Source organism: Mesoplodon mirus (genome assembly GCF_964341445.2).
Source record: "Mesoplodon mirus genome assembly, chromosome: 19".
Taxonomy (NCBI): domain Eukaryota; kingdom Metazoa; phylum Chordata; class Mammalia; order Artiodactyla; family Ziphiidae; genus Mesoplodon; species Mesoplodon mirus.
The window spans coordinates 10,821,977-10,843,437 of NC_138995.1; the positions used below are offsets into that span (position 1 = coordinate 10,821,977).

A 21,461-nucleotide genomic window follows, 5' to 3' on the forward strand; every position below is an offset into this window, starting at 1 on the left:
AAGATTAAGGCTAATCAGGATTCTGTCTAATTATGCACGAAGTCACAAAACAAGTAAATGATTGGCTGCTTCGAGACAATTGAATCAGTTCTCCGTTCTTATTTCACATTGTTGTCGTAAAGCTGTTTTTTTCTCCCTCTTTCAAGTTACTTACTTCTCGCTTGCTTCAGTTTAAACACTTGGTCTGTTCAGATCAGCCTAACCATTTCATTTTTTCCCATGAAAAGCAATGTGAGCATTTCATTGCACAGTAATGATGGTTTTCTCAGAACATCGTTTGTTTCATAAAAAATGAATCATGTCTGGTTGGGTCATGGATTTATCCAACTTTTCAGCTTCAAAAGAATTGAAAGGTTATCTGGTTCTGGAATGGCCAGTACCTGGCACCTATGGTCCGTCTTCTTCGTCCCATGTCTGTGACAGACCTTTTTAATTGATCAAAGCCCCCTCTTTTCTGCTGTTCCCCACTGTGCCTCAGGAGCCTTCTCAAAAGACTTCTCCAGGCGTTTGCTCCCAATCAAGTTAGAACAGATACGTGAGTTGAAACCTGTTGTTTCACCTAGTGATTCTGCAAATGGGTAGCCAGGGGAGACAGAGGGGCCCATTCAGAGGAGCAGCTCTTGCTCGGGTCACCGAGCTGGACATGGTAGAGTCAGACCAAGATCCCACTGTCTTCATCCTTACAGCGAACATTTTTTCTGGGTCCCTGGAAGAGGGCCTCGTGAGATGCCTATACACTCTGTTCAAGAAAATTAATAGTGAAAATTCAAATAATAAAATTCAAATAGTGATAAGTAAATGTGCTAAGGCATTCTAGAACTCTCCTAAAACATGAGTCAACTTGAGAAAGAATATCATACCACTAGAGTCACAGTGCCAGGATAATCATTGAATCATATCTCTGGCCCATTTTTCAACCAGTAAATTCCGGGCTGAGCTGATTATCAGAATCACCAAGTGTGCTTTAAAAAACACTGACTTCTTGATATTCCTCATCATGTATTTTTATTGAGAAAGCCTGCAGAGGGCCCAGGAATATTATTTATGTATATGTATCCATGTGTGTATGTAAATCATGTATATGTAAATATATGTATGTATAAATATATATGTGTGTATATGTGTATATGTATGTGATATATATATATATATATATATTTTTTTTTTAAACAGAGCTTCCCAACCAATATTAGTGATCAGCCAGTCAGCCAACAATAACCATTTGTAGTCAGGACTTGGTAAATGATGCAGAAGCAAATATGGGTATACTTTATAGTAGCTTAATACAAAGAAAAAATCAGGTGCCTAGATATTTGTTTTCTGTTGTTTTTTTTTTAATGATAACTCATTGTACCAAGGGACATCATGGTAGAATTTTCTGTTAATTTATCCTAATACTCATGTTCAAAGCTGCAGAAAAAAAATGTATCTGTAATTGAGGATTTGATGGCAAAGTCCAAATTTTTTCCAGTCATTAAAAGTAGAAAGCACTGTAAAATGGGTACAATTTATTTGTGCTAGCTAGGCTGTGGACTCTGCCCTAAATTCTTTACCAACAGTCTCTCAGATGATCATCACAGCTGTTCTCATTTTACAGATTAGGTGGTTAACGAAAATTGCCTAAAGTTAAGCTGGGAAAGAGCAGAGACTGTTTCAGTTCAGGTCTGCTTCACTGTCCAAGGCCAGTTCCCTAACCACTGGACACCACTGTCTCCCTCTTGGTCTTCTCATGCCCCACCCCTCTAGCCTAACTCAGTTAAATGCATGCCGGGCAGAGCAGGACCAGCAGCCAGGAGAGCCCAAAGGGATGAGGTTGAGCTCTGTTCTGTCTCTTTCTAGACATGTGACCTTCACTGAGCACATTTTGGTAGCTCTATTAGCCGTTCCTCACTTCATCTATAAAATGAGGGGATGGCTATATGAGTTTTGAGGTCTTTCCCATGTTACAGTTTCTGAGTTGAAGAAGCCACAAATGGTCCTCTTTCACTTTATTGAATCTGAGTAGTCTAAACGAAGCTTAAACTCTCCGACGAGAAAGGCTTACACTGAGAAAATTTTAATTATGACTTATAAAGATGACCAGGAAAGAGTAAGGCTCTCTTATGGCACTTTAAGGTTTTTCTAAATGCTTTTTGGATAATGATTTAAGAAGTCTTCAGGGATTTAATCTAGCACAATGACTGCTGAATGTTTTAGTAGTTGTTCCAGAATGTTTTGAAATAGCTTAAAAATCTCATTCTGGCGTTGTGACACTTCCCATTTCTGTTGAATCCATTTTAGCATAGGAGAATTTGATAAAATATGCTGAAGCAAATCCAGGGGTGTTTTATAGCATTCTTGTGCTTCCTAAAGAGACAAGGAGTTTTAATCACAGAAATTTATTAACTTGGAGCCTTCTTTCACGTTACATGTTTGCCTTGAGCTTTTGTACGAGGTGATCCATAGTTGGGATTTAGCCTTAGGAGAAAACTACAAAAATGGAAATGAAAAGAAGCAATTGCTTTGTGCCAGGAGTAAGCTGGGTAAGATGTCACTGGTAACTTTCAGTGTGGTTGACGCTCCTTTTATTTTGCTTTCTGGTTTTTGCCGTCTGCGTAGCAAGATCTTAAAGAGCTTGCATTAGATCATAATTATTTATGTTCTAATGGGATTCCCTACTCTGGAAATCCATTTCCCATTGTGCTTGGCAGGAAAGGAGCAGGCCACCTGCAACGTTCAAAAGCGATTATGCAGATGAAAACAAGGACATGTTTTTCCCCCCGAGTTTAGAATCAATTAGAATAAAGCACACGTGAGTCTGACAGTCATCAAACTATCAGCTCCGTGACTGACAAAGCTGGGTTGGAAAATATGGCATGTAATATCCTCAGTGTCCTGACTGACCTTCTACGTCAGGGGTCCCCAGCCCCCAGGCTGCGGACTGGTACCGGTCCACAGCCTGTTAGGAGTCGGGCCGCACAGCAGGAGCTGAGTGGCGGGCGAGGGAGTGAAGCTTCATCTGCCGCTCCCCATGGCTCGCATTGCCTCCTGAACCATCCCCTGCCGTCCACCCCCCACCCCGGTTCCTGGAAGAATTGTCTTCCACAAAACTGGTGCCAAAAAGGTTGGGGACCGCTGTTCTACATCACAGCAGGTGCATGGCAAGTTGTAGGAAGATTACGGGAGTGGTCAGAGATGGGAGACAAGCTGGGGAGGAGTTGGGTCTGCGTTGAAAGAGCTTTGATGCCAACATGTGGGGCGTGTGTGTTTGCATGTGTAGCACACAAGCACACATCTACATTAACAAGAACATTTAGGTGTGTTTACAGATTTCCCTAACGCATGAGGTGATAGGATGAGTGTCAAGAATATGCCTTCGGGCTTCCCTGGTGGCGCAGTGGTTGAGAGTCCGCCTGCCGATGCAGGGGATGCGGGTTCGTGCCCCGGTCTGGGAGGATCCCACATGCCGCAGAGCGGCTGGGCCCGTGAGCCATGGCCGCTGGGCCTGCGCGTCCGGAGCCTGTGCTCCGCAACGGGAGAGGCCACAGCAATGGGAGGCCCGCATACTGCAAAAAAAAAAAAAAAAAAAAAAAAAAAAAAAAAAAAGAATATGCCTTCATCAGTCTTTATGGAAATCGCCAGAATGTAAAAATTGGCTCAGAGGTGGCAAGTAAGTTTGGTCTAACATGGCAATTGATGAGCAGTGGTAGTGGCTACCCAAGGGCTCTGTTGAGAAAAGAAAGCAAAGAAAAAGAAAAATCCTTGATTGATTAGTTATGTCTGCCATGGGTATAAGAAGGGTTGGGACATAAGGGTAGTAGACTACGTATTTCCATTTGTGTAATGGACCGTATGCACTGCATACACTGTGACCATGATCATCTTGATTGTCCCTCCTTATATTACTGCCTGTGACTAATAGCCTTTTGGTTGCTAGTATTAAAGATCTTGAATTTTCTTTTTAGGCCTCAGTATGGTGGCAAGTTCTGTCATGGCTCTAGCCGCATATATCAGCTGTGCAATATTAACCCTTGTAATGAAAATAGCTTGGATTTTCGAGCCCAGCAGTGTGCAGAATATAACAGCAAACCTTTCCGTGGATGGTTCTACCAGTGGAAACCCTATACGAAAGTGGAAGGTAATTTGGTCTCTACGAACCTCAAACAAATATGTCTCTATGTGAACAGTAACGTGAATGAACAACACAGAAGAAATTGCTGCCTGTGTAAAAAAGTTTCCATGTTTACCTTTCATTCCCCAGACCCGTCCTGGCCCAGTTTTTCATTCACTGCTTTAGGTTTTGTTTATTTTTCCACACTTTTTTTTTTCCACAAGACACCCCTTTCCTCCCACATGTATAAGTCGAAGAGTTCATGTGTTTGGAATGTACTTACGTTTCTAAACTTACCTTTGACATTTCAGCAATTAAGTCTCCCAGGGATGTTAATTGAAATTGGTATGAATTGTCCAGACCAAAAACTCATGAAACCATATATGCCCCATAGAGACACCATACTCGGTACCTGAGGTGGTAGATGATTACAAGCATGGAAAGGCCTATTTGCAGAGTGTACACACACACACACACACACACACACACACACACACACACACGCACATCATGAATAAAAAATGTCTCTATATTAAGTTCTTCGTACTTATTATACCTTAAAGTAGTGGCTTGTATTTGATCTTTTATGTTGATTTGATTTGATTTTGGCTCAGCATCAAAATTTATTTTAGACCATCTGTACAAAGTACAAGTACCAAATTTAACGTACTTTGTGTTACCTGTGCAGAATAAGCTGTCACCATTCTGGTTGTTTCCTTTTCATTTTTTTCCATTCACTTGCTTTATCAAAACTCATCCACTCTTCCTTTGGAAAAGGGATTAACGTGAATCCCAATTGTACATATGCAGAATGGGAAGAGACCAAATTTAATGGTAATTCATGGGAAATAAGATGGAGGGCTGCTTCTGTGCGAAAGCTCAGAATGAACCTATATAATCAGTGACCAAAAAGAAGCTAATGTAATCAGAGACATCGTTATAACGAGTAACATCTCCAAATCAAAGGGGATGGTACTACAGCTTTGCTCAACACCAGCCCAGCCGTTGCAGGAGTGTGAATCTAGTTCTGGGTCCAAAAGCTGCTTGTCTAAAAGCACAAATTGGGACTGACATTAAAATTCTGAAATCTGTGTCTTAGGAGAAAGCAGTGAGGGACTGACAGATGTTGACTGTAGGAGAGAAACTAGTTACCTTCAAAAATTCAAAGAGGGATTGAACAGAGGGAGATTTCAATTTATTGGAAATTGCTTCTGAAAACAGAATTAATTCACATGCTCAGAAATTCCTATGGTTCCTGTGGCCGTGTCCTCAGAGAGACCTTCCTTCCTGTCATTTTCTGAATCCTTTGCCCTGCTTTATTCTTCATTGCTCTTGGTGCGAGAATTGATATTGTATTGGCATTTATTCATTATCTTTCTCCCCACAAGAATTATTAGGTTCCCCAGGGTTGAAGCCTTTGTCCGTTTTGAGTATGCTTGTATCTCTCTCATCTAAGAACAGCGCTTGGAACATACTTATAACTTCTGGAACAAATGAATAAATAAATATCAACTGTCCTTAATGGAAGCATGTCCCATCCTGAGCAGTGAATGCTCTCACTAGAGACATTCTATCAGGAACTAAGAAATTACCTAGGAAGGGTGCCATGCAGCAGGTTCCCATGGACACTTAGGATAGCTGCAGTTGCTGTCAGTTCTGACACTTGAAGACTTATTTTCTCTTGGCTGTATTCACCCCTAATTCCATGTTTCTCATCTATGGTTCTTTCTCCAAGACTCTCTTGTCCTTCCTTTGCTTTGTCTTCTTGGATAATCCTTGGTCTTTCCCACGTCTTCCTTTAAATATAGTGTGCACAGAATCTGTGGTTATCATCCTTTAGATAAGTTGTGGGTTGAATACATAAAGAGAAAGTGAAGCAGCTAAACTTTGTGACTTATAAAATGGTTTTTGATTTCACATGTCTTTCACTCATATTATTGCAGTTTTTACCAGGTAGGGAGCCTGGCATTTCATTCATTCACTGAACAGATGATGACTGAGTACTTACTGCCTGGGAGACACTCTGCTAGATACAGAGGCGAGTACATTGAATAAAACAGAGACCCCAGGAACTTCCCTGGCGGTCCAGTGGTTTAGACTCCGCGCTTCCACTGCAGGGGGCATGGGTTCTATCCCTGGTCAGGGAACTAAGATCCCACATGCCGCTTGGCCAAAAAATAACAATAAAGAATAAAAAACAGACACCCCAGCCTTAGGGTCGCACATCCTAGAGTGAGAGACAGAAAAGTTAAGGCCTTCTAATCCTTCCCTCTTCTCCTTTTGATACTTATATAAAATCGAAAAGACTGACCATGATTTGAAGGTCTGTGCCATTCATGCAGTTTGGGAAAAATCAGGGGGAGAATTTATTCATAAACGTAGACAGTCTTTGTCTTCCAGTGATGAGTTTCCTTCTTGTTTCTGGTTTTTTTTTTTTTTTTTTTGCGGTACACGGGCCTCTCACTGTTGTGGCCTCTCCCGTTGCGGAGCACAGGCTCCGGACGCGCAGGCTCAGCAGCCATGGCTCACGGGCCTAGCCGCCCCATGGCATGTGGGATCCTCCCGGACCGGGGCACAAACCCGTGTCCCTGCATCAGCAGGCAGACTCTCAACCACTGCGCCACCAGGGAAGCCCCTTGTTTCTTTTTTTTTAATTGAAGTATAGTTGATTTACAATGTTGTGTTAGTTTCAGGTGTACAGGAAAGTGATTCAGTTGTGTGTGTGTGTATATACATATATATATTCTTTTTCAGACTCTTTTCCATTACAGGTTATTACAAGATATTGAGTATAGTTCTCTGTGCTATGGAGTAGGACCTTGTTGTTTATCTGTTTATATATAGTAGTGTGTATCTGTTAATCCCAAACTCTTAATTTACCACCCGCCCCAGCTTCTTTGTTTCTTTCTAATAGACTAGTTCCTAAACTTTCCCAGGAACCTGTCCTGGAAAAACTGAACTTTCTAGAACTTGTTAATTCCTGGGAATGAGGGAGAAAAAAGAGGGTAACATGTCTTCCAGCTCCCTAATCTCACATGCACAGGGTAGGGGGCGTGAGATAAAACTTCTATTAGAAAGAATTCCTAGGTAAGGAAAAAAATGCAATCCATCTACATGGCTGCATATTTGGACCATAATAATTTCACTGCCTTCATATTTTTGACTTTGTCTTTTATTGAGAGGTTTTATGAAGCACAACCGTTTGCAGGCTGTTTACACATTTGTTGTAAAACTGTTATCAGGGATATCACAGAGTCGCACATCAGGTCTCATGGGAGAAACGTCATCTGGAATTCCTGGCCAAAAAAGAACTCTTTCTATTGGAGAAATAAGCACAATAACTCCTCTCTGAAAACAAGTGCTCTATAGAGATAATACTTATTTGTTTTTGCCTGTGATACCAGAAACTTCTCAGGGACTTAATGATCAATAAAAATTACATTTTTTTAGCCTTAATGTTTAGTTTGTTTGCTTCCTCCTCCTTTTCATGATATGCTTCTTTTCTATATGTTTTATAAACATTATTGACCATATGCCTTTTTTCCAAAGTGCCTAGAATTTTCCCTCTTAACAGACTGAATAAAAATGTAAAATAATCCGTGTCCTAAATCACAGTCAGCAGACTATGACCTGTGGGCCAAATCTGGCCCGTTTTTTAAAAATAACATTTTACTGGGACACAGCAATAGTCCTTCATTTACATATTGTTAATGGCTGACCTCAGCACCTATAAAGCCTTAAATATCTACTGTCCAAGGAGGGTAGTGACACAACCCACCAATCACGTGTATTATGGCTCTTACTCAGGATTAGAAAAATAAAATTCTCATGTATCAATGTTAAAGCAGACTTTATATGGATTACTAAAAGGAATTTATATTTTTAAAAGCCACACACATCTGCCCTCGGGCACACCCTTGCACACACACCCTGCCAGAAAACTGTGTAACATCTTCCGTCTTGATCATAATAGCTTTCTAATTAAATTTAACTCATCTTTTCGGTACTCGTGTGATTTTCCTATGATTTCCTCTTGACCATGACCTCTTTTGATCTCTTTGCTTCTAGAGGAAGACCAATGTAAGCTGTACTGCAAGGCTGAGAACTTTGAATTCTTTTTTGCCATGTCCAGCAAGGTGAAAGACGGAACTCCTTGCTCCCCACACAAAAATGATGTTTGCATTGATGGGATGTGTGAAGTAAGAGAACATTTCTGCTTCGGGGTGTATGGTCACGCTTGTGTTGCCTCCTACCAAATGCATAGCATGAGAAGTGTTCCAAGAGATTCTTGGGTCTGGATAAAAGCAGGTGGTGTAGTGGAAGAGGGTAACATTTTCAAGTTGGATGTGAGTTTTATCTCCAAATTCCCTCTTAATTTCTGCGTGACCCCCGTCCAGTGTTTTGAGTCTCCTTTTCACCCTTTCCACATGTGGAGATGATGATATATCCTACTTTACACAGTAGTTGTAAAAATTCAATTAGAATGTAAATAATAGTAGTAGTAGACTTTTCTTTCGTGTTCACTCAGTATTTTCACTATGTGATTAGAGCCTCATAAGTGTGTTTGGAAATAGCACTTCTGTTTATTTCAGATTAGTTTTTCTTTTTCTTCCGGTATCCACTTTCTCTTTTGTCTTAATTTGATTGTGAGCTCTGTGATCTTTTAAGGGTTGTGTGTGTGTTCGTGGTGGGGAAGGGGGTGGTGTCCCAGCATTTTTATGTTTCACTGGTAGAGCTGGCCTGAATAAATTCCCCTCCCATTAGGAGCAATGGTGACGTTTCATTCCAGTTTTACAGATGTCTGTAAGTTATGGAACTTACCTAATCTTACATCCAGTCATGACAGAGGAAGGATTTGAATGCCTAGTCAAACTTGAGACTTTGCTTTTAACCATAAAGCTGCCTTACTTTCCTAATGTTCAGTAAATATGGAAAGCCATGTACCTCTTGGTTATTCTAAGCTACTGGCTTCTCTAATCTTTGACTTTTCTCCCTTTTCTTTTTGGTTACAGCCGGTGGGATGCGATCATGAACTTGGCTCTAAAGCAGTTTCAGATGCCTGTGGTGTTTGCAAAGGTGACAATTCAACTTGCAAGTTTTATAAAGGCCTGTACCTCAACCAGCACAAAGCGAATGGTAAGTGATGCTGCAAAATCAGTGCTGTCTTTGGTGGGACACACCCTTTGCTGCTGAACAAACTTAAGTCATGCTAAGTATGCTTGAGCCTTTTACGAACTCACCTGACACACAGTAGATGATGGCTTTTGATGCTTATGCCAGAGCAAGGGAGGATTGGTGGGTTTTTTGTGTGAGCAGTTTCATCAATACATACATCCCAGAGGGGTGTTCAACAAATGCCTTTCTGCTTAGCAATTTCAATATTCTGACCAGGCTGCCATATGCCCCACGTGCATTTGTTAAACAAAGAATGTATTATGGAACTTAGATGGTTCACACTTACAATGTTAGATGAATATTTGAAGCAATTCACTCACTATCTTGAGTAGAATTGAACTTTGAGCCCTGTCTTCTGCACACCACTGTTGAGAATAGGTGGCTCCCAGTTTTTTCCAGGTAGATTAAAAATAAAAAGCATCCTTGAGTTGTGTGGCCTTTGTGGTTCTGGAAAAGCGAGGAGTGTTTTCTGTCCACACACATGTGCTTGGGAAAAGTTCATCCATTTTCTCTCTCTGGTGTTCCTACCACTTGGAAAATGAAATAACTGAGTGTTTTCACTTCATAAGAGTAGAAATGAATGTCAGCTGATGATCAAACACCCCACTCTGTAAAAATGGCCACTACCTGTCTCTGAGCCCATCTCCAATGCACGATGTGGATGTCAGAAATATTCTGTTCTTTTCCACTTAGAATATTATCCGGTTGTCACCATCCCACGGGGCGCCCGCAGCATCGAGGTCCAGGAGCTTCAGATATCCTCCAGTTATCTCGCCGTCCGAAGCCTCAGTCACAAGTATTACCTCACGGGGGGCTGGAGCATCGACTGGCCAGGGGAGTTCGCCTTCGCGGGGACGGTGTTTGAGTACCAGCGCACCTTCAACCACCCGGAACGCCTGTCGGCGCTGGGACCCACCAATGAGACCCTGGTCTTTGAAGTAAGTAAAGCCCCTTCTCTTTATTCAGTTCTCAGTGCCTGTTGCGGAATTTATAGTGATGACCCCGATTTGAGCTAGCTTAAAAAAATCCTAGTTCAAATTTGTTTCCTAATAGGCTAAATCTCAAAGTGCAAAGGGGAAGAGACAGCAACTCCATTTGGGGGAAGAGGGCAGGGATCCAATGGGTCCCGGAGGGAATGTGTTGATGTTCACATGCAGATGCCAACCTTTCACGGGTACACTTGGCTGTTCTGAATGCTGAGGAATATACAAGGAATCGTCTTTACATGATTCCACTTTGTCTGTGTCTGCTGTTGGGATCATCCATTGTGGCTGTTCATCACACAGATCCACTGGCCTAGGAGGCAGAGTGGTGTAACAGAAAGCACACTTGCTTGATGTCAAGAAAGTTTTAGTCATAGCACACCACCGTACTTTTGTAAGCTATCATTTCTTTAGAGGTGAGAAAAGAAAAAAAATAAGTGGGTAATGATGTGGATAATAAAAACAGCCACCATGTCTGCAAATGACTCTGTAACGCAATTATCATTTGCGTTACATTATCATTTGGGTACATTTTCTTTGGTCCTCGTCACATCTCTGGGTTTGCTTTTTCCAGTTTGTAAAATGGGGCTGATCGTGTGCTTTCAGAGGCACGTGATTTGCTTGAGGTTGTGTAGAAGTCGTGGCCACCATGTACTGAGGACTCATATGACCAGGCACTCCTGTTAGTCACGTGGAGTTTCAATTTCTCACTTGCAATATTGGGATAGAAAACCTACCTTCACTGACTTGCCAGAAAAATAAGCAATGAAGTGTGAAGAAATGTTAAAAGATTTGCCTAACTCACATAGCTAGGAAAAAAGCAGAGTTGGAGTCCAAATCTTTTCCATCTACAAGTATGATATCTACTCTCAGTCCAGTCATACTGCTATGCTCTTCTGGAATCAAGGAAATATAAGCTTAATTCAACTATTATTATTATTGTTATTATTTAAGGTACTAGTCTTAAACATTTAATAAGGAAGATGAATAAAAAAAGATAGTTTAAAAGTATGACTACATATAACGTTTTTCCCCCTTGAAGGGACCTATTTTATTTTAATTTTTGCTATGAAATACATTTTTTTTTTTTTTTTTTTTGGCTGTGTTGGGTCTTCGTTGCTGCATGCGGGCTTTCTCTATTTGCAGCGAGCAGGGGCTGCTCTTCATTGTGGTGTGTGGGCTTCTCATTGTGGTGGCTTCTCTTGTTGTGGAGCACGGGCTCTAGGTGTACGGGCTTTAGTAGTTGCAGCACACGGGCTCAGTAGTTGTGGCACGCAGGCCCTAGAGCACACAGGCTTCCGTAGTTGCGTTGTGCGGGCTCTAGGGTGCGTGGGCTTCAGTAGTTGTGTTGCGTGGGCTCAGTAGCTGTGGCTTGTGGGCTCTAGAGCTCAGGCTCAGTAGTTGTGACGCACGGGCTTAGTTGCTCCACCACATGTGGGATCTTCCCCGACCAGGGATAGAACCCGTGTCCCTTGCATTGGCAGGCGGATTCTTAACCACTGCGTTTTTTATTTTTTCAAATTTTTATTTTATATTAGAGTATATTTGATTAACAATGTTGTGTTAGTTTCAGGTGTACAGCAAAATGATTCGGTTATACATATACATGTATCTATTCTTTTTCAAATTCTTTTCCCATTTAGGTCAATACAGAGTATTGAGCAGAGTTCCCTGTGCTATACAGTAGGTCTTTGTTGGTTATCTATTTTAAATATAAGTGTGTACATGTCAATCCCAAACTACCAATCTATCTCTTCCCCCCACCCTTCCTCCTGGCAACCATAAGTTCATTCTCTAAGACTATGAGTCTATTTCTGTTTTGTAAATAAGTTCATTTGCATCTTTTTTTTTTAGATTCTCTATATAAGCGATATCATATGATATTTGTTTTTGTCTGTCTGACTTACTCCACTTAGTATGATAATCTCTAGGTTCATCCATGTTGCTGCAAATAGCATTATTTCATTCTTTTTAATGGCTGAGTAATATTCCGTTGTATATAGACTAAACATAACTTTGGATTCTAAGTCAGATGTTGTACCCATCGTATGGTTAAGAGTACAGACTTGTAATTAGCTATGTAACTTGGACAAGTATCTTCACCTCTGTGCCACTTAATGTCCACATTTGTAAAAATGGGCAAACAATACCAGCTAACTGTCGGTGCTAGCATAAGAAGAATTTAAGATAACTTCAGTGCTTACAGAGTGCTTGGCACATAATGTTTCTAACTGTTACCATACTTCTGCCTTCTGAGCATATAACAGATATATTTTTTAAAAACCTAAACCTCAGACCATGATGAGCAAACTGGCAACCACAGGGCAAATTCCAGCTCCCAGATCTTCATAATTTTTAAAAAATGGATCAGAGGTTTAATATCAGGTGATTTCTTATAAAAATATAGATTTTGACATCTTTTACGAAAAAGGAACTTCTGGTCCCAGTAGATATTTGAGTTTGCAACCCTGGCCCTAGGTCTTGACCATGAGTTAATTTCCCATTATCTTGTGAACTTGAGATACTAGGTCCTGTCATCTCTGTGTGATAGAAGGTCCCGCAAAGATTTCACAATTGAGAGCAGCTGTCTTTAGGAAATATTCTTCCAACCCTCTGAGGTCTTTTTTTTTTTTTTATATTGGAGTATAGTTGATTTACAATGTTGTGTTAGTTTCAGGTGTACAGCAAAGTGATTCAATTATACATATACATGTATCTATTCTTTTTCAGATTGTTTACCCATATAGGTTATTACAGAGTATTGAGTAGAGTTCCTTGTGCTATACAGTAGGTCCTTGTTGGTTATCTACTTTATATATAGTAGTGTGTGTGTGTGTGTTAATCCCAAGCTCCTAATTTGTGTGTGTGTGTGTTTACATATTTATTTTTTTAACATCTTTATTGGAGTATAATTTCTTGACAATGGTGTGTTAGTTTCTGCTTTATAACAAAGTGAATCAGCTATACATATACATATATCCCCATATCTCCTCCCTCTTGCGTCTCCGTCTCACCCTCCCTATCCCACCCCTCAAGGTGGACACAAAACACCGCCAAGCTCCTAATTTATCCCTCCCTGCCACATTTCCCCTTTGGTAACCATAAGTTTGTTTTCTAAATCTGCATGATTGTTTTATAAATAAGTTCATTTGTATAATTTTTTAAAAATTAGATTCCCCATATGAGTGATATCATATGATATTTGTCTTTCTCTGTCTGACTTACTTCACGTAGTATGATAATCTCTAGGTCCATCCATGTTGCTGCAAATAGCATTATTTCATTCATTTTTATGGCTGAATAGTATTCCATTGTATATATGTACCACATCTCCTTTATCCGTTCCTCTGTCGATGGACACTTAGGTTGCTTCCATGTCTTGGCTATTGTAAATAGTGCTGCAATGAATATTGGGGTGCATGTATCTTTTCGAACCATGGTTTTCTCTGGATAAATGTCCAGGAGTGGGATTGCTGGATCATATGGTAGTTCTATTTTTAGTTTTTTAAGGAACCTCCATACTGTTCTCCATAGTGGCTGCACCAATTTACATTCCCATTAACAGTGTAGAAGGATTCCCTGTTCTCCACAGCCTCTCCAGCATTTATTGTTTGTAGACTTTTCGATGATGGCCATTCTGACCAGTGCGAGCTGATACCTCATTGTAGTTTTGATTTGCATTTCTCCCATAATTCGTGATGTTGAGCATCTTTTCAGCCATCTGTATGTCTTCTTTGGAGAAATGTCTATTTAGATCATCTGCCCATTTTTTGATTGGGTTGTTTCTTTTATTTCAGAAGATGAGATTAGGAACAGCAAATCAAATTGGACTATTGTTAGGGTAGTTTGGAGCTCAACAATGAATCAAGGCCCTAAAATCACCCTGTAATTACACCTAAGGCATAGGAATTGAACTTTCTGGTTAAAAAAGTTTAAGTCTCATTTTGAGACTTTTTATTCAGTCCTAATTTTTTAGGTGGATATGTTTATTTCTTTTCTATCAAGCATTTGAGCAGCAAACATCTTTTCCATTTCTTTAGAAAAGGTATATTTTCTTTAGAGAGGTATATTTAGCTTGCAAGTGTTTAGTTTTAGAGCAACATGGTTTCATTAGTTTTGCCACGAGGCCTTTGATCCATCTCTAAGCAGATGTATACAAACCAAGTTCTGTGGCTAGAAAATTACCAAATTGGAAGGTGGGTGTCTCTCAGGGCTTCTGCCCCGGGCAACCAGAACTAAGTCCAAATGATTCCTCATAAGAAATATGTGTTTTACTACTTGCTAACAAGCAGCCATTTTTTCTTGTTGCTGTTTCTCTGTCCAGTTTTCTTCATAATCACAAAGCCATTCCGGTAGGTTTTCACAGTTCTGTTTGTAATTTAAGGTTTGCTGTTAAACATACCTTATCTGCAGGAAAACCACAACAAAGAATGAGACAAGAAGTGACAGAAAGTGCAAAGCAGGATCACAGAGTTCCTTCTGACTTTCATCTTTAGAACCTGAATGTCCCCTGTCATTGTCTGTGTTGATCAAATTGACCAGATAATGGCCACATTGTCACCGAACGCTGTGCCAGCCTGAAGCTGAGAATTTTTATTTGGGCTTTGCTTAATTGAAGCATAACTCCTTATCTCACTCATCTCCATTATTTAGTGCTGATTAAAACTACATCTTTGGACTGTTGACCAGGTCCACACATTTTCCTGATGATTAGGAGCTATTTTTGAGAAATGGAAGGGTGGCCTCAATTGGTGATGGAGCTCTGCAAAATCGGTCAGGTTCGTCATCGATTTTCTTACAAGTACAGGGAATTCTCAGGGGGTCCAGTGGTTAGGACTCCTCTTTCTCTCTGCCGAGGGCTTGGGTTCAATCCCTGGTCGGGGAACTAAGATCCCACAAGCCGTGGGGCACGGCCAGAAAACAAACTAAGAAACAAACAAAAACAGCTGGATTGTCCTTGCAAATACAGACAGCTCCTCGGGGGAAAAAAACAAACACACAAACAATCAAAATGTAAGGATAAATTATTGGATAGATCTAGTAAAATTATAAAAACATAAAGTCTTCCCCAGGTTCAACTGGATATGTACGGTTTTATAAAATAATTTTCCCTACTATATAAATAGGGTAAAAACTATAATAAGATCTCTATAAATACAAAATTGTAGTTTCACCACAATGCAGTAAGGTCACATTTGCTTAGCTATTGTTTTTACAAAGTCTTACTTTATGTATACATTCTACTTACAGATTCCATGAAAGCTTCAATTGATGTCCTAAGAATGTGACTTGTCTGAAAATATTCCAGAGGGAAACATGTATGATTAATTGGTCATGCCTTGCTTGTATTTTTTAAAGGAGTTATAGTTTCATTCAAAACTTGCAACTATTTTAGGAGATGTTTAAAAATCCAATCCAGTAACCTCGTATTATGTCTATTTTATCTTTTCAAAGAATTTGGGCTAATGACTTTAATATTTAAATTGTACTTTATTGCTCTCAGGAGAACATCATCAAATTTCAGGTCGGTTTTTATCGCATGCTCATGCCTTTCCAAAATCGAGAGAACACAGTGACTTTAAAAACTGAAAATCACAATAAGCGATAAATTACATTTTCCAAAACCAGGCTATATATCAACATCCAAGTAATCCATGGCCTTCTTCTTTAAAGGAAGTTAAATAAAGTTCATATGCCTTTCCATGCAACTATGAATTGAACCAAAATGAATACTTTTGGAGCCAAAAATATGTTCAGTCCAATACGAAATGTTGAATGTGTTTCACAATCCTGTGGGATGATAAAAGTGGGAACCTACCAAAATGGAAAGTGCTGTTCTATCCACAGAAAGTATAAGTCTGTGAAAGAAAGCACTTTCTCTCTTGGCCGCTTAAAATTACGGCACGTTCACTGAGCTCGTATTATAGTGTAAAATTCAGCAGAAGGGTGTGTTTGCCAGAACACATGAGGATGGCAGTGTAAGGATAATGTCCCTTTTTATATCTCATTCATTTATTTTAATCAGATCCTCCCAATATCTTAGCTAAGTCTTATCTTCAACTACTTTGGCATGTGTTGATTTAGGTAGCTACCTTCAAAGCAGTATTCCTCTGTTTATTTTCTCTTGACGTCTGATAAAAGAAAACTGGACTTTTCTTGAGTGCCCATTTGTGCCCAGCCCTATATAGACATTGGAGATGTACCAATGGTTAAGACATAAATCATGTCACCAAATCATTATAGTCTCAGGTCTTTAAGAAATGTAAAGAGCGAGTTTTGGTAGGTTGATCCTTCTTTTTGGAAGCAACGTGGGTTTGAACAGGGAACATCTCTATACATAGTTGGTGATACAGGTCACTCAGATACTACTCTGTCACTTTGCATGAGTCACTTAAACTAGCTGAGGCCCAGTCTTCTCATTTGGGAAATGATTTCCCCAGACTAAACTAATATCTCCTACCCTGTCCTGTGACACTGTCTTGAAGCACTTCTAAGCACCTGAAACCCTATATTGCCGAAAGAAGACTTAACTCCTCTTCGTAGATTCCACAATTGGCATAATATCTGGAACATCTTCGTCACTCAAAAACAAAAATTTACTGAATGAATGACATCCAATGATAAAATTCATTCATTCATTTAAAGAGTATAAGGACTTCCCTGGTGGCACAGTGGATAAGACTCCGCGTTTACAATGTAGGGCGCCCAGGTTTGATCCCTGGTCAGGGAACTAGATCCCACGTGCATGCCGTGACTAAGAGTTTGCGTGCCACAACTAAGGAGCCCACGAGCCGCAACTAAGGAGCCCACCTGCAACTAAGACCTGGTGCAACCAAATAAATAAATAAATAAATATTAAAAATAAAATAAATAAATAGTAGAATCTTCTTTCCAAGTTGAAAAATCATACATGGAGACAATAAATGAAGTGTAAGGAGACTTTCTCTGACCAAAGTCAAGCGTGACAGGGCCCGGAGGCCAGCCTCTTCTCTCCATTTCTGCCTTTCTGTCCCAAACCACAGTCGTAACCTGAAGTCCTCTGAAAGGCTTAGACTTCTGCGGTACACATTTTAAAAACCACTGGATTTTGTCATCTCTTAGGACTAGTCCTAGAATTGTCCAGTTGAAAGTTAAGTACAGTAAAGGGCATTTACATATTGAAATTTGATCTCCTCAGTTGCATTTGAGGAATCGATCTGCTTTCTAAAAGGCTTGCCTTTCCCAAAGTGAATAATTTACACAATAAGAACTTGCTGACCAGTTAGCTCACAGTTGATTTACCTTAAATCTGGGAGAACAGCAACGTGCCCTCCCAGGGTGGTGGGCTTAACAGATCTTTTCACTTATTTCTGGGTGTTTTCTAGTGCAAGGCAGGGGTAATGCAGTCCTGGGACAGACAGACTGCTGTCAGTTAACCTCAAGAAATAAGTGCATGGCCTGACACAAAAGTGTCTTCTGCTTCTGGTTATTTTTAATGTCAAAACTTCACAGAATGTCTTCATAGGGAAGCTCAGTTTAAATGGGAAACAGATTTTCACTTTTATCCCCAAGTCATGTGCCTGCCCGATTTTCAAATACAGTCTCTGTTACAAACCTTCATTCTTCTCGGAACCCGGATTCTACATGGTCCAACATTAGCAACAGGTGGATGTCAATTTAGACTGAGCTGGCCCCTTTATTTCCTCAGTGGCCAAGAGGAAATTCCTAAGGGTAATCAAGGATTTATATGATTGTCTGAGGTCTTAAATTTTTAGGCATTATTTAAGTCCATCAATCAACTTTTTATTTTGAAGTACAGACATACATATACATGTAAATGACTTGGAGAAATGGAGCTAATGTTCATGACCCTGTATCATATTTCTGCATTGCCCAGGGGAAAATGACTCACACACGTGCACACCCCAGCACAAAAAGAAATCAGTATTGATTTGGCAACCATATACTTTCTGAGATCACTACAGACACAGTTATTATAAACTAGATAATTTCCACATCTTTCTTTATTTCAGCTTATCCCCTACAACATGAGTCTGGCATAGAGTCTAAGGAATTTCTCATTGAACTAGTGCACTCATTAGTCATCTGAAAGATTTAAAAGTCAGCTTATATTTCAATAGTCTTCAGGATACTATGCATAGACCTACCGTATTTATTTTACTGGGTTTGGGAACACAAGAAAAACTAAATCTTCTGCACATAGCTAAATTTGTGTGTGTGTGCACGTGTGTGTGTGTGTATGTGTGTGTCTTGTACAAGGCATTAAATTTTGAAGTGGTAGAAATGTGAAAACTGAAGTTCAGAGTTGAAATTTACACATGCCTTCGTTGAAAAATAATCATTTAATCTGAAGTAGACGTCTATATGCTGGGCGTTTTGAGTATGGCTGAAAATTTACTGTTTTTCCGTTTTGAGATTGAGCTATAGGTAACGTAAGGTCACTGGTTTTGTCCTTTGTATAACTGCAGTGCCAAAGGCCCTTTTAAGATATAATTTTAGGGAGCCTTGGCAGTGAGAATGAAAAACACAAAAATTCTCTTTTTTTTTCATGACTAGTGAAGGTGTCCACTTAGAGATGATACATTCTTTAGAAGTGACTGAAGATCAGCTTTTTTGCTAGCTGATGCACCCTCTCACACTCTCTCTCTCCCTCCCCCCTTCTCCCCACCTCCCCCTTCCCCCTCTCGTGTCCCTCCCCCCCTTTTCTTCTTCCTCTCCTTTATTCTCTTTCTCTGTCTCTGTCTCTCTCTGTCTCTGTTTCTCTATCTGTCTCTCTCTCACACACAACAGTGAATGAGTCATATTCTCCATCAAACTGTCATGCAGTTGGAGGGTAGGTGAGGAAATTCATCATGAGTGTTTCATTTATAAAGTAACTTCATCTCCGTCTGATAAACAGTGAGTCAGGACGACATGATAACACAGGTTGCTAGTCTAGGACCGAAATATGATCCCCTGTGTTTTTACAGCATTCCTTTTAAAAAAAAAAAAAAAAAGTCTTAAAAATGAAAGCCCTCCTTTATGTTAAGGAGTTTTTTTCTCTCTCTGTTAAGAGGCAAAAGGGGATGTTTAACTCTTTGAAAACGCTTTCCCAGTTAATCGTGTACCAGGAGAGAGTCCTGCAGCTGACAAATACAGCAGCCTTTGTAATGACAGTAAGTGAGAAATAGGTTAACCACAGGCCAGTTTCAAGGCAGAAAAAGACATCTAAAGAAAATTACTATAATAAACAACTTCCTCCGCTCTTTGGCAAAAGGAGATGATGGGGTGGCGGGGGACCAGGTGGACAGGCACATTGATCACTGAGTTGACAGCGTGCAAGCATTACTGACAGAGACTTACCTTCTCAGCCAGCTCCTTCCTCGTGACCCTGCTGTCTGCATCCCCCGCCCCCCGCAAGGGGAAGGGGCTGAAATGAGTAAAGATGTGCCTCACGATAAAATCAGTGTAAGGGAAAGGAGATTATCCAAGGAGCGGGGATGGAGTGAAGACACAAAACACAAAAGAGGCAAAGAAGTAATGGAGAATAAATTCAGAACAGATGATAGGAAACTCCAGACTCCAGAGGACGATTCAGATGTGCTTTCGTGATGCCACATCATTTGTCTAGAGATTGCCATTTGCTATTTGAAGTGCAGGCCTCCAGTTAATTCATGGCAAATACTTCTGTGACAGGTCGGAGAACACTATTTCTCTTCACTAAACTCTGAGGAATGTTGATGAGTTGAATTAGAACTGTAGTCGGGGTTCAATGTGTCAGCCCACACCTTTGAAGCTGCCTCACAGATGTACTTCCAAGGCCCCGATTGGGGTCTTTGTGGTGCTGTGTCTTGTCAAATCCAACTCACTCACACCTAATAGCAGTGGTGATACCTGGTCATGTTTTTCAGGCTTTGAAGCAAACAAGAAGGCAAGGACAACTGGCTGATTTTTTCACATCACGAGGCTTCCAAAAAATCACAGGATTATACAAAAACAGGCATTCACACTACAAAACTATCCCTCCCCTGACTTAGCCAACACGTAACGTACGGTGAAATTCATCATTTATCGGAAGGGGTCAATCTATAAAGTAGGTTGTATTTCAGCGGTTAAAACAATGATGAAATCCAACAGTTCTATAAATGCAGGGGAAAATGGATTGAGGAGATTAAACATCATGTATCCTTAAGTCAGATATTAGCGTGTTCAAGAAACAACATTTTCAGGTTGGAACCCGATAGCACAATGTAAATGTTATAGCGTGCTCCTGGATCCCGGTGAGAACGTCTTTTCAACAGTTCATCCAGTTTTTAGAACTTTAAATTAGAATCCTAGATGTGACATTTCAGAGCTGGAGATGCAGTGTCCCAAGAGTTAAGATGTCCAGTTTGGGAGTCAGACAATATCAGAGACGTGAGTTCCCAGTGTTGCTACTTACTAGCTACGTGGCCTTGTGTATTGGTGCATTCATCTACAGTACTAAGATATTAACAGCACTGTGCCTTCCTCCTAGTATTGTTATCAGCTTTATTTTTTTTTAATATTTATTTATTTGGTTGCCTCAGGTCTTCGTTGGGGCAGGCGGGCTCCCTAGTTGCGGCTCGCCGGCTCCTTAGTTGCGGCATGCATGTGGGATCTAGTTCCTGGACCAGGGATCAAACCCGGGCCCCCTGCTTTGGCAGTGCAGAGTCTTATCCACTGTGCCACCAGGGAAGTCCCGAGTTTTGTTATCAGCTTTAAATGAGATAATGCTTGTACAGTGCTTTGCCTGGCATAACACACTAAGTATTGCTGCTGTTATTTTTTTAAAGCGATCAAGTACATTACTGAAGACAAGAAACAAGCTTCCAAGCATGCACTAAATAAAAAGTCGGTCTTCAGAACCTATGCATAACTCTTTAGTTTCCATGGGAGAATTAGGACAACTTCCTTAAAAGGAAAAATGGGCCTTAAGTAATGAAACAAAAATGAAGCTGATTGAAGGCATTTATAGTTTGCACATTAAAAATTAAAAGTGGGAGTGACAGAAAGCAAGCTGTTTACCCAGGATTGTTCAATGTGTCCTTTGTTTTGACTTCGTGTGCCCCAAGCGGAACCTGCATCCCCCTTTCTTCAGAGGGCAGTTGGTAGAGTCCAGCCCCCGTCTGTGGTTTTCCAACTTAAGAAGCTGTAAATTTTATAGCTCCGCACCCTGCGGTCAGAGCTGCTGAGTGCTGTGTCTGAAGTCAGGT

General features: G+C 40.4%; 1 protein-coding gene across 1 annotated transcript in view; it reads left to right on the top strand.

The window, feature by feature from the left end:
- The window catches only part of ADAMTS18 (ADAM metallopeptidase with thrombospondin type 1 motif 18), an 83,665-nt gene that overhangs the window by 26,390 nt on the left and 35,814 nt on the right, over positions 1-21,461 (top strand). The window contains exons 10-13 of the mRNA XM_082608087.1: positions 3,945-4,117; positions 8,159-8,289; positions 9,103-9,226; positions 9,959-10,203. Of these exons, the coding sequence (XP_082464213.1) occupies positions 3,945-4,117; positions 8,159-8,289; positions 9,103-9,226; positions 9,959-10,203 (673 nt within the window). The remainder of the gene's footprint in view (positions 1-3,944; positions 4,118-8,158; positions 8,290-9,102; positions 9,227-9,958; positions 10,204-21,461) is intronic.